At 40.2% G+C, this 14,171-nt stretch overlaps 1 protein-coding gene across 4 annotated transcripts in view; it reads right to left on the bottom strand.

The window, feature by feature from the left end:
- pkn1b (protein kinase N1b) overlaps positions 1–14,171 on the bottom strand; it is a 42,326-nt gene that overhangs the window by 3,361 nt on the left and 24,794 nt on the right. For 3 of the 4 annotated variants that reach the window (XM_063904099.1, XM_063904098.1, XM_063904096.1), the window contains exons 4-18: positions 12,957–13,077; positions 11,864–12,012; positions 11,520–11,733; positions 11,173–11,367; positions 10,051–10,160; positions 9,547–9,690; positions 9,064–9,139; positions 8,056–8,197; positions 6,370–6,454; positions 3,666–3,748; positions 3,183–3,255; positions 2,556–2,647; positions 1,192–1,368; positions 1,036–1,098; positions 867–943 (exon numbers count right to left, since the gene is read on the bottom strand). In XM_063904099.1, the coding sequence (XP_063760169.1) occupies positions 867–943; positions 1,036–1,098; positions 1,192–1,368; positions 2,556–2,647; positions 3,183–3,255; positions 3,666–3,748; positions 6,370–6,454; positions 8,056–8,197; positions 9,064–9,139; positions 9,547–9,690; positions 10,051–10,160; positions 11,173–11,367; positions 11,520–11,733; positions 11,864–12,012; positions 12,957–13,077 (1,801 nt within the window). The remainder of the gene's footprint in view (positions 1–866; positions 944–1,035; positions 1,099–1,191; positions 1,369–2,555; positions 2,648–3,182; positions 3,256–3,665; positions 3,749–6,369; positions 6,455–8,055; positions 8,198–9,063; positions 9,140–9,546; positions 9,691–10,050; positions 10,161–11,172; positions 11,368–11,519; positions 11,734–11,863; positions 12,013–12,956; positions 13,078–14,171) is intronic. The other variant, XM_063904097.1, reaches the window with a different exon arrangement.

Below are 14,171 nucleotides of genomic sequence, written 5' to 3'. Positions count from 1 at the left end.
ACTTGCAGGAACAGTTTGCAATGAAGCGTATTTCCCAAAATGTCACGGAGTTACAATCAGCAGCACGTTAGCTTAGCTTAGCTTAGCACAAAAACTGGAGACTCTTTATTTTACATTTTAACTTCTTAACTTTATATAAATATTAGTATTTTTATTGCAAGATTTAAATCTAACTTAATAAGTTTATTTAAGTATTTTATTTTTTGCACATTTTGAATATAACTTTTTATTTATTTTTAATAATTATTGTTTTATTTAATCTTATCTTTTTATTGCACATTTTAAATCAAACTTCTTATGTTTACAAAAAGATTGTGTATATATCTTTTTATTGTATTTAATTGCACATTTCACTCTGACTTCTTCTGATTATTTGCCTTTTATTTTGTACACATTTTAAAAATGACTTCATTTATAAATATTATTTTTACATTTGTATTTCTTTGATCTTTTAGTGTTTTTCTATATGTCTATAGAATTATTTGTATTGCACATTTTAAATCTGGGTTCTTATGTCTACATAAATATTGTTATTCTATTTTATTGTATTTTATTTCACAATTTATTTGAACTTCTTCTGATTATTTAAACATCAGCATTTTATTTTTTGCACATTTTACATTTCTTCTCTTTTTAACACATTTATTTTTCTGTACATCTTTAAGTTTTTCTATGTTTATATAAATATTTGTATTTATTTATAATTATAAATGGAGTGACTCTCAGAAAGCCCAAATTCCCTCGGGATAAATACAGTATTCTGATTCCCATAGATGCTTGTCAAATAAATAATGCAGAGTTAAAAAAAGCGTGTTTCCCTAAAGTATGCAACTCTTAATTTGATAACTCTAATATTAGACACTGACCTTCTTTACACAGCCCGAAGTCGGCGATCTTCACGTACCCGTCTGTGTCCAGCAGCAGGTTGTCCAGTTTAAGATCCCTGGTGTCAGAGATTCAGAATCAGGTTTACTTCCAAGTAGTACACAAGGACAGTGACAGGACGATAGTAGACGCTAGTATCCCAGTACTCACCGATACACGATCTTATGGTCGTGAAGGAACTGCAGACCCAAGACCACACACGCTGAGTAGAAGCTGTCGGATAAAACCAACACAGTCAACACACACTGCTACATACTGACGCCTCGTACATTAATGCGTCCACACATACACACACTCTGGACTCACACAGCGCGAGGCTCGGAGAAGACGTCGGCGTGGATGTGCATCATGAGGTCCCCCCCCGCCGTGTACTCCATCACAAAACACACGTGCTCCGGCGTCTGGAAACACGCAAACAGGTTGACCAGGAAGGGGTGGTGCGAGCCGTTCACCGTCTCGAAGATCCGCTTCTCACACATCAGACTGCGGACATACAGGTACGAGACAGAGGTCACACAGGTACGAGACAGAGGTCACACAGGTACGAGACAGAGGTCACACAGGTACGAGACAGAGGTCACACAGGTACGAGACAGAGGTCACACAGGTACGAGACAGAGGTACGAGACAGAGGTCACACAGGTACGAGACAGAGTTCACACAGGTACAAGACAGAGGTCACACAGGTACGAGACAGAGGTCACACAGGTACAAGACAGAGATCACACGTACGAGACAGAGGACACAGGTACGAGACAGAGGACACAGGTACGAGACAGAGGACACAGGTACGAGACAAAGGACACACAGCTACGAGACAGAGGACACAGTTACGAGACAGAGGACACAGCTACGAGACAGAGGACACACAGGTACGAGACAGAGGACACACAGGTACGAGACAGAGGTACGAGACAGAGGACACACAGGTACGAGACAGAGGTAAGAGACAGAGGACACAGGTACGAGACAGAGGACACACAGGTACGAGACAATGGTCACACAGGTACGAGGCAGAGGACACACAGGTACGAGACAGAGGACACACAGGTATGAGACAGAGGACACACTTACAAGACAGAGGTACGAGACAGAGGACACACAGGTACGAGACAGAGGACACACAGGTACGAGACAGAGGACACACAGGTACGAGACAGAGGACACACAGGTACGAGACAAAGGTCACACAGGTACGAGACAGAGGACACAGGTACGAGACAGAGGACACACAGGTACGAGACAGAGGACACACAGGTACGAGGCAGAGGACACACAGGTACGAGACAGAGGACACACAGGTACGAGACAGAGGTACGAGACAGAGGACACAGGTACGAGACAGAGGACACACAGGTACGAGACAGAGGACACACAGGTACGAGACAGAGGTCACACAGGTACGAGACAGAGGTCACACAGGTACGAGAAAGAGGACACACAGGTACGAGACAGAGGACACACAGGTACGAGACAGAGGTCACACAGCTACGAGACAGAGGACACACAGGTACGAGACAGAGGACACACAGGTACGAGACAGAGGTCACACAGGTACGAGACAGAGGACACACGTACAAGACAGAGGTACGAGACAGAGGACACACAGCTTTGAGACAGAGGACACACAGGTACGAGACAGAGGACTGTGCTGGAGAGAGATGTGTCACCTTTCCACTTCATCCCTCGCTACGATGTCTCCCTTCTTCAGGGCTTTGATGGCGTACAGGCTGCCCGTCTTCTTGTACTCGGACAGCAACACCTGGGGGGGTTTATGATGGAGAGTAAAGGTCAACAAATAAAAGAAAGAGTGTGAGTCCTTCTCTCAATATCTTCTGTATTCTCCTACTGAAGATCTGAAACCTTAAAAACTATTAAGAAGGTTTCACTGGTGATAACAATGAACCCTTTATACTTTTTGGGGGGGGTTTCCCTTTCCTGTGGTGTGTTATATAGGTTTTAGTGCATGTCAATGGTCCGCAAAGACTAAAATCCCAACGTTTTGTCTCTCCCCGCTGCCTGAAACGCCTCCTTTGGACTCCTTTGTTTACTCCCTCAACATAGCGACATCACAAAATATCACTTGCGCTTCTATCTAACACATTGTATGTGATAGGCTAAGGGGCGGGACATCTCTAACCTGTTGACCAATCACAGCCAGCTAACCAATCACAGCAGACTGGGCTCTGCTTTCTGAACATTAAAGCATGGAGACATGTCCCAGGGGGAGACACTACATACTGATATGTCCTCGTTCACAGTGTTGTTTCATCCTATGGAGGAGAAATAAAGTTTACCTTCCCAAAGTGTCCCCTGCCGAGCACTGCTACCAGTTTGAAGTCCGTGAGACAGAGAGGGCCTCTGCTTGTTCTGAAAGACAGATTAAAGGCGCTGCATGAAACATAACGTCATATTTAAATGTTTCTCACACACTCAACAGCGTCGGGAAATGAGGAATGATAATTCTGTAAAGCTTAAAGCGTTCATCCTGCGGTGCCAGCAGAGCCGAGTATTTGTCATATAGGGCAACATATGCTGTGATCACATTAACGATGACTCAGCAGTCCTCTGCGACCGCATGCTGACAGAACAGGTTACAACACAGGAGCATATTGTGTGTGTGTGTGTGTGTGTGTGTGTGTGTGTGTGTGTGTGTGTGTGTGTGTGTGTGGGGTGGGGGGGTGTTGCTGGAGTCAAGCTGTGTTGGCCAAGATGCAAAAAGAAAGGCTCAGGTGGGTGTGTGTGTGTGTGTGTGTGTGTGTGTGTGTGTGTATGTGCACCTGCGTAGAGAGTTGTGCGACAGTGATCTGGTTGGCTGCTGAGCGTGGACATCCGGCGTCGCCTCGATGACGAGCGTTTGTTCCTGACGAAGAGGAAGGAGACGGATGCATAAGAAATATTGCCAATAAGTGCTCCTATTTTTAAATAAACAAGAGGCTCGTTCATGTGTGCATCTGCGGCAGGTTGGACTCCTGTCAGGCTGCTCTCACAGGAAGCTACAGATTATTCAGGACACCCCCCCCCCCTCCTCCAGCTAGCTGCCCTGCTTTGGCTTCCTGTCTCTTTTGGAATTGATTTGAAAACCATTCCACTTTTAAACATAGCTGTTAATGTTCTGGCACCTTCTTGTATCACCAATTCTTCAAAGTTGTCTCATGTCCCTTTAGAAGCCCTAAGATCGTCAACAGCAGGCTTTTAAATATTCCAAAAATCCTCCAAAATAAAATGAAGGAAGCAGATTTTTTATCTACTTGAAACCTTTTCTATTTTTTGTTAAATACAGCTGAAAACATACCCTAATTTTTCCAGCTCTTGATACCCTTCCCCTTCTATTGGTATTCTATATTGTTTGATTTCTCCTCAATATTTTTTTTATACAGTTTATTTATTTGTTATTTTATTCTACATTTCTTTTAATCTCATTATTATATATTTTTTTAATTTGGTAAAACATTTAAAACTTTTTCTTGTGATTTTTTAAAATATATTTGTTTTATTTACTTAATTTAAATTTTGCTTATTTTTTTGTTAATATTTAATTATCTTTTGTTAACTTTTTTTATTTTTCTATTTTATTGATTCCAAAAATGAAGGAAGGAGAGAAGAGCTGACATCTCTAACGACCTTCAGACCCAACAGATCCCCCGCTGGCTTCTAATTAGTTCTCTACAAAATATCAGAGTAATTAATCCCATAATACTTCAACCCCGCCGAACACGCCATCTGTCAGCGGCGCTCTGATCCCCCGACTCTCCCAGCTCTCTGTGAGGCTCCGCTCTCCAGAATTAAAATAAATTCACTTTGTGGTCGTGGCTCACTCTCAGCACTTATGAAATATGTGTGACAATAATCAAATCAATACGTCATCAGGATTATATTTGGTTTTGAAGGTGACACGTCAGCACTGCTCTTGCTGTCCTGAGTTTTGAGTCTTTAGGGTTAATTGCACTGACCGTAAGTCGCTCTGGATAAAGGCGGCAGCAGTAGGGTGCAGTGAATTGGGACATTTATTCTGAAGATAAATATGAGATCGAACAGGTTTAAAAAAAAGAAAGCAAGATGTTCTAGAGCTGTGGTTTCTTCCTTTTAAGGTGTTGTTGCATTTTTATCAACTGTCTATATTTTTATGGAACTGCAGTGGGGTACTTTATTTCTGTTGTCTTGATTTCTCCTTGTTCCCTCTTTACATTGCATCATGAATCTAGTTTTTTCTTAAAAAGGAAAGCTTGACCAACATGTATTAAGTCAGAGGTTGAGATATGGTAGGTTGCGTGCATCCATAAATGTGTTTTCAATAAGAGAAGTTCAAAAGGGTCAGGATTATTGCACAAAAGCAAAAAAAGAACTGTCGTCAGGAACTGAAAACGCACGCTTTGGAGGTATGAAAGATGTTTGATAGTCATCTATAAGACGAATAAAGGAAGGACAGGTTTGCATGTTGTCTCTTTTAAATGACACATAGGTTGTGTTTTAGAAAATAAGTGAAGGGTAACAAGCTGTTTTTGGGCGGTAGAATAAGAAATCATTCTTTCTAGTTGTAATGTTTAATGTCTAACCCTAACCCTCTTCTCAAGATGTGCCTTATTTCTCCCTCTAGATAACATCCAGTGTTTCATTCAAAAGAAAAGCTTATCCCGCGTTTAATAAATCTGGGGCTCGCTAGATTTTATGTATCCAGATGTTTGTGTTGAATAACAGGAAGTCCTTTTGATTTGACGAGGAACATGCCAGAAACAAAGGGTCAGGAAAGTCTGAAAAATGATTGAGAAAAAACAGATATTTTTACTGAAACAATATTTCTTGTGTTTGTTGTGAAAGTGTGCCTGCTATTTACATTTGAAATAACGATATGAGAAGATAGGTATTTTGGATTAGTATGCTGCAATTTAAATCGAGTGTCTGTTGTTCCTTTTGACGTCAGATAGGTTGTGTTTAAACAGAAGTTGGGGATGATAAGCTGTGCTCTCTCTCTTTTATCGCCTTTAATAAAACTGTTTTCTTTTGAGTCGAGTCCTTTCTTTCTGTACGGCGTTAGGAGCAACTTTACTCTTGGATTAGATTCCTTTTTGTTTATTTTGATTTATTTTATTGATCTCAAATTGTTTGTATTCTTTAGGATTTCCCTCCTGTCTCTCTACGGCCCTTCCTTTCCACTCCTCCCAGTTCACCCCGCTCTGCAGTGTGTGTTCTCCACACTGGGTAAACTAACACGGATTTGGTCCTTGATCAAATTAAATCTCCCCTCCGTCCAATTATGTCTCATTAAATCTGCCCCCCTGTTCACTCATTATCCCTCCTCGTCCCCCCCTCCTCTTCCTCCCCCTCCTCCTGCCGGTGTCAGGCTTCACAGAGCAGCGACCGATGACTGGACCTTTGTTCCCCGAGCCAGAGGCGGCAGGTAGGAAGCAACAGAGCGGTAAGAGGATAGCTAAAGATGCCCATCTCTGAGGCTCTTCCGTCTGCCTCCCTTCCTCTCCAACTCACCAAGGCAGCGTCCACCACGTCTCTCCGGATCTCCGCTTTGGGAGGAGAGTCGCTGCCCAGACTCAGCTTCTCCACCGAGATCTCCCTGCAAACACACACAGGGAAACACGTCAGAGTCTCTGCTGCAGGGCAACAGATGAAAAGCCTTTAACTGAAACTGGAACTCAACGCTCATGTGTGATTCTTCATGCACAGTAGGCTTTCACTTTGCAAAGAAGTCGAGGTTTTCAGACGATTAGATCACATTTCTTTGCTACTTGGTGGGTTTACTGTTCAAGAAATTCACTTAAAGTTCTCCTGGGAAACCAGTGTAAGGACAACGTAAACACAGATGAAATACGGTGTTTCTTAAAGTAACTTGACCTAAATATGCATAAACATGTCACAAATCGTTTATAATTAAATGTCTTTAGGATTTTTCATGTGTATGTTTTTAGAGCTGCTTTTATTGGGTAATAAAAATTGTGTGTTTGATATTTTAAGTGTGTTGTTTCTCATGTAAAGTACCAACCTACCATGATTACTGTTCATTGTTCTATATTGTTTGTTTTATATTTATTATAATTATGAATATTGTTAACATTAATATTGTTTTTATCATCTTCATTATTTTATTTTTGCTTTTTATCATCACTGATTTTTATGTATTTATCATTATATTATTATTATTATTATTATTATTATTATTATTATTATCATTATTATTATTATGATCATTATTATTATTATTATTATCATCATCATTATTATTATTATTATTATTATTATCATTATTATTATTATTATTATTATTATTATCATTATTATTATTATTGTTATTATTATCATTATTATTATTATTATTATCATTATTATTATTATTATCATTATTATTATTATCATTATTATTATTATTATTATTATTATTATTATCATTATTATTATTATCATTATTATTATTATCATTATTATTATCATTATTATTATTATTATTATCATTATTATTATTATTATTATTATTATTATTATTATCATTATTATTATTATCATTATTATTATTATCATTATTATTATTATTATTATTGTTATTATTATTATTATCATTATTATTATTATTATTATTATTATTATTATTATCATTATTATTATTATGATCATTATTATTATTATTATTATCATCATCATTATTATTATTATTATTATTATTATCATTATTATTATTATTATTATTATTATTATCATTATTATTATTATTGTTATTATTATCATTATTATTATTATTATTATTATTATCATTATTATTATCATTATTATTATTATCATTATTATTATTATTATTATTATTATTATTATCATTATTATTATTATCATTATTATTATTATCATTATTATTATCATTATTATTATTATTATTATCATTATTATTATTATTATTATTATTATTATTATCCTTATCATTATTATTATCATTATTATTATTATTATCATTATTATCATTATTATTATTATTATCATTATTATCATTATTATTATTATTATTATTATTATTATTATTATTATTATTATTATCATTATTATTATTATTATTATTATTATTATTATTATTATTATTATTATTATTATTATTATTATTATCATTATTATTATTATTATTATTTATTTATCATTATATATTTTTTCTTTGAATTCTAAAGCAGGCATACACACCCCGAGCTGTGTGAGAGTGTGTTGCTCGTGAAGCTGGGAGTGTATGCAGGGGCGTTGCTGCCGCTGGGGATGGCGTTCCTCAGCAGGCGGACCCAGGTCGCGATGTCCACGTTCATCTGCCGAGCGCGCAGGAACGCCTTCCCTGAAACACACAGAGGAATAAAACCCCGTAACTAACGGTCAAACACCACTGGGATGCATCTGGAAACCATAACACATTTCTACCAGACCATAAACTGTGTGTACCGTGAGTTATCCCGGCCTCTGATAGTTGAACAACCTAAATACAGTACTTCAGATTTACTGTATATGTTCTCCCTTCTCGTTTAATGTGCTCTCCAGCCACAGAGGTGGGGTGCCGGCAGCAGATACAGTGTTAATGGCCAGTGGTATTTTCTGGAAGTGGGATTATAAACATTAACGGGAAATGCAAACAGGTCAGGCTGCAGCTCAGCGGTGTTACATCACTAAAGCTACAGGAGAAGTATCGGCTGCTGAGGTCAGCAGAAACACATCCTCTTTATTTCCTCTTCCTAACAACACACAGTAAGAGCCACCTCAGCACATTCTGATGGAGTTCTGGAAAGGTTTGGGTGCATGTAAATGGTCTGCAGACGCTCAAATCAAAGTGTCATCACTATGTAACACTTGCGCTTCTATTGGCTAGGGCTCCAACACATGGTACGTGATAGGCTAAAGGGGCGGGACATCTGCAAGCGGTTGATCAATCGCAACAGAGCCGGCCAGCTAACCAATCAGGGCAGACTGGGCTCTGGTTTCAGACAGAGGGTGAAAAGAGGAGCTGCAGCACAGGCAGTATGAGAAACATAAAGAGCTTTCTGAACATTAAAGCATGGAGACATGTCCCAGCAGAGACTCTACACTGATATAGATGAATATGTCCTCTTTTAAATAACTGTTTGTCCCAGCAGGAACTCTAGAGACAAATTCCCCAGCAGAGAAAGAAAAAATGTAGTAAGTGTGTGTGAAGAGAGTGTGAAGACATACCGTGCTGTTTAGAGAAGACCTTCTTCTGCCTCTGGAGTCTTCGGCCTCTCTCTATTACAGGGTTGAAGAAGATCACCTAAAACACAAATAATACGTTAGAGAAAATGTCAAATAAATGAGGGTTTATTTCAGTTATTGGACATTTTTGCACTTCCTGCTAGCTTGAATCAAAGTCAATGGTTTTCTGAACGTGTTGTTGGTGGTTATCCCGAAAGAAGGTCCGGTAGAAGAGATTTTACTGTAAGTACGGGTCAGTATCATAAACGTTTGTCGGCCACGGATATTATTTTATGCAATAACCATTTTATCAGAGGAGCCTGTAGGCCAGTCTGTTTTAAATTCGACCTTTTACACATCAGTACAGCGATACAATCAGTTTTATAGCCTGTTCAAGTGTGTTTACTGTGTGTGTGTGTGTGTGTGTGTGTGTGTGTGTGTGTGTGTGTGTGTGTGTGTGTGTGTGTGCGTGCGTGCGTCCTGTACCTCGGCCAGCAGCAGCCCCTGTGGCTCCAGCTCCAGCTGCACTCTGTGTGTTTGGTTGTCCAGGAACTCCTCCAGCTTCAGGTACTTGAGAGCGCACAGGGAGCGGTAATCTCTCCAGTACACGGCGATCTCCATCTCCCTGGACTAACAACAACAACAACAACAACAACAACAACATGAGGGTCTGATCGCTGGTGCTGCATACGTCGAATCACTCAGGCGTTGAGGCGGAATAATATTTTGTGCTAAGGAAGTGTCGCCATGCAGAGAGGTTTGAATCCTCTCCAGATGATAGGAAAGGAGCTTCAATGCTTCCTTTGTTGTCTCCTTTAAGACACACTTCACCTTTAGGAAAGGAAAGGACATGACGCCATCCCACAGACACAGATCAATAAAGTTACTCTGCTGATGATGAACTCTCCTCCACTTCCTTAACCCCAGGATGTTTTTCACTGAGGAGAAGGAGAGCGGTCAGGAGAAGACTTAAGACCTGCTGAGTCTTACTCTCTCCAGCTCCAGGGTCAAGGTCTGTCCCCAGGCCTGCTCTCCCACCGTCTTCCAGACCGTCTGACCCACCACGGTGTTCTCCAGCTTCAGCACCGCGCTCACCTCCGCTGAAACACACACGGGTACATAACTGATCAGTCCATATTACGTTACAGTATATCAAACCCTTCTCTGCACTATATTGGAGATGAGGGGGATCAAGCCCTCCGAAGGGGTCTCTACGGACTAGCACGGATGGAGATTTCATATAGTTTACAACTTCTAACAAGCCTTTATGTAATTGTTGTGTCTTATCACCCTCGGTGTACACGTCTGTGTATTCCTTCTACTGTTGTGCTGTACTGTTTATCTTTTCCATTATTTATTTATTTTTGGGGATTTATTTACTTATTTATTATTATTATTATTATCATCTTTGACCTCATTTATTGATCAATACTTTTTATTATCTTATTGTTTGTGTGGAGGATGTGTTCTGTGTTTGGGATGAGTGTAAAGGGGGAACATATTGCTATCATGCTCCTTCTTGATGGTGTTACCCTGTGAAACTTCCATAAATATATATATATATATAAAAACACTACAAAACAAAACAGCCAACGGATAAATAATCCAGCAGAACACCTAATTTAAGAAGAAGAAGAAGAAGAAGAAGACATACTTTTATTTCTCTACTCTGTTGTGTTGACACACATTACACACACAGAGGAAATACATGCACACAGAACCACATGCAGAGGAGAGGTGGCAGAGCAGAGAGGCAGCCAGGTACCCGGCGCCAAGGGAGCAGATAGAGGTTAGGTCCTTGCTCAAGGGCACCTCGGCAGTGGCCTAGGAGGAGAACTGGCACCTCTCCAGCTACCAGCTCACTCCATATTTTTTTTTGTTCTGATCGTGACGTGAACCGGCGACCCTTCGGTCCCAAGACCAAGTCCCTACTGACTGAGCCACTGCCGCCGGGGGAAATGAGGTTTTTGGATTCTGAAATGGGCCATAAGTATATTTTGACGCCAATACTTTTGTAGTTTTTAATTAAGGACTTAAGGACAGAGTATTCTTTCAATTAAGTATTGCTACTTTTACCCAAGTTGAAGTCGGAGTACCCCCCCCCCTACTCACAGGAGAGCTCGTCGTTCTTGCCGGGGATCTTGAGGCTCAGGCTGCTGGTGCTCCGGCTGTACAGCCCGCTCAGTTTGAAGGAGGAGCGTCCATCTCCCGCAGAGTAAGAGGGGAGGACCACCGGGGTCCCTCTGCTCCGCCCGGGGACCACCTCCAGCAGCCCCACACAGCCCAGCAGGTGCACCTGCAGAGTACCTGAGGGGGAAAGGACAGTAATATCAGAAAGGTTCATTTATAAAAGAGAAGTGCTTCAAAACAACGACACGAAGGTACGGAAAAACACAGCTTTTCCCTTTTGAAAACCAGCCTGTTGTTCCATTGCCACAAAATGTAAAAAGTAAAGGTACCTGTGAGCGGGGAGGGTTTGCTCATGGTGCTGTACTGGTTGTGGACGTAGGGCGTGCTGTGGCGGGAGCTGAAGGCGGAGGAGGAGGCCAGCACCAGCTCCTCCTTGATGAGGCAGGCTTTGGGATGATCCTCTGGCAGATCCTGCAGCCTCTGCTCCAGAGAGAGCCGGAGGAGGTCCAGGCGCTGAGAGGACTCCCCCAGACCACACTGAGCCTGCACACACACACACACACACACACACACACACCCATTGCAATGTATTGAGAAATGAAACGAGGAAAGCATAAATAGTAAAAACTTTTTTCAGGCCATTTCCTGTTTGAGACAAGTCGTCCTCTCTGACCTCGGCCATGGCCTTCTTGTCCTGCACCTTCCCGGCTCCCAGCAGCCTCAGCATGTTCTTGGCTCCCTCAGACATGGCGTGCTCCACCCGGTAGTGATGCCACAGCTCCTCCACCCGCAGCTCCGCCCCACACATGTCCGGCTTACCTGCTGCACAGAGACAGGTGAGGTCAACAACACATCCATACAGCAGCATGACACCGGAGTTACTCACCATCAACAGCATTAATGTCTTTATTAATGCTAATACACCACTGCACATATATCTATATTTTTAATATACTTGTTGTCATTTAGTCCAAGGTGCACATTTTCTCTTTCACTTCTCATGTTTATATGAATATTTCTATTTTTAATTCAATTTAAATTAATTATTTTATAGCACATTTCTACTTTAACTTATGTGCATATAACATTTTTATTCTATGTTCTTTATTTTATCCATTAGTTGCACATTTTTAAATATAACATATTTTTATATAAATATTTTTAGGCTATTTTTATCCTTTTATTCCAATTTCTTATCTGAGCATTTGTATTTAATTTGATCCTTTTATTGGGCATTTTTAATAGCCAAAAATCGCAATAAAAAGGCAACAACTTTCATATTCAATCAGTCATTTGATTCCCAGTTGATGTACAAACATGTATTAAGCAGCTTTAAATCACAGAGCAGAAGAGAGAGCATGTGAATGAAAATAAAGGAGATTGAAGGGCATTAGAAACTCTCCAGCCTCCTGTTGCTCTTTGTGCTCTTTGTTTTTACCCTCTCTTTCATCTCCGGACTCTCTCGCCCTCTCTGACTCAGTGTGTTTCGCTCTCTTCCTGCTCCCTGCCCGCTCTCTAACCTCCGCTAAACGAGCCGTGGCTTTTAGTTGTTGGGCAACATCAAGGGGATGCAGGAACATCAATACGGCTCTAACCTCAGAGGGGGCTGTAATGGACCGTGTGTGTGTGTGTGTGTGTGACTGGAAGACCAAGGAGTTCTGAAGCAGGAATTGATCCATTACCACAGGCTTCATGAAATATGCAGTGTTTATCAGCTTTGGAAGGAGGGATGAGAGCAAGGGTGAGACATAAAGAGTGATACATACACTGGTTCTCCTCCGACTGCTCGGTGGCCTGCATGGCTTTCCGGATCTGCATGCGGATGATGTCGATCTTGGTCTTGCTGTCCTGCAGCATCTGCTGAGCCGTCTGCAGGAGCTTCTTGTCCTGCAGGGAGGACGGGAGACACAGGAGGAGGTGAGGGAGGAGCAGATTAAATGACCGATACAAAAATGCTCACAACCGGGTACCTAAAACATTTTGGTTTTCACTCATCGGTTCCTGAACACACACATTTGAGCTTACTCTGGAGTGAGTGGCGCTCAGTGAAGCGAGGACACTTTAAGTTCAAGAGGTTCTTTTTAAACAAGCCTGAAAAGACAACCTCTTACATTCAGAAAATCTGCTTTTTCATTGAAATAAGAACCAGAATTATTAAAAGGAGGGAAGGAAACGAAGTACATTTACTCAAGTACAATTTTGAGGTTCTTTACTCGAGTATTTCCATTTGATGCTTCTTTGTACTTTTACTCCACTACATGTATTTAATACCTTTAGTTACTTTACAGATTAGGATTAATGATGGTAAATATAATCTCCCTTAAATCAGACTTTAGTTCACCTGCAGTAAATCCAGCAGCTACCCTGCAGTATACAAAGCCATTCAAACTAGCTGCACCTTTACCAGCTCTGAGAACACTTTAATGATCAATCATTATAAAACATATCAGAGATATTATTCTGAAATGGACCAATCAGACAATGACTACTTTTACTGTCGCTACTTTAAGTACATTTAGAGGAGAGTACTTTCTACTTTCACTGGAGGAACATTTAGAATACTTTTACTGTGACAGAGTATTCCTACACTCTGGTACTTCTACTTTACTCAAGTACAAGACCTGAGTACTTCTACTTTACTCAAGAACAAGACCTGAGTACTTCTACTTTACTCAAGTACAAGATCTGAGTACTTCTACTTTACTCAAGTACAAGATCTGAGTACTTCTACTTTACTCAAGTACAAGATCTGAGTACTTCTACTTTACTCAAGTACAAGATCTGAGTACTACTTTACTCAAGTACAAGACCTGAGTACTTCTACTTTACTCAAGTACAAGATCTGAGTACTTCTACTTTACTCAAGTACAAGATCTGAGTACTACTTTACTCAAGTACAAGACCTGAGTACTTCTACTTTACTCAAGAACAAGACCTGAGTACTTCTACTTTTACTCAAGTACAAGACCTGAGTACTTCTA

This window comes from Eleginops maclovinus, chromosome 16 (assembly GCF_036324505.1).
Source record: "Eleginops maclovinus isolate JMC-PN-2008 ecotype Puerto Natales chromosome 16, JC_Emac_rtc_rv5, whole genome shotgun sequence".
In the NCBI taxonomy this organism is placed as follows: Eukaryota; Metazoa; Chordata; class Actinopteri; order Perciformes; family Eleginopidae; genus Eleginops; species Eleginops maclovinus.
This window is presented reverse-complemented; position numbering and strand designations above follow the sequence as displayed.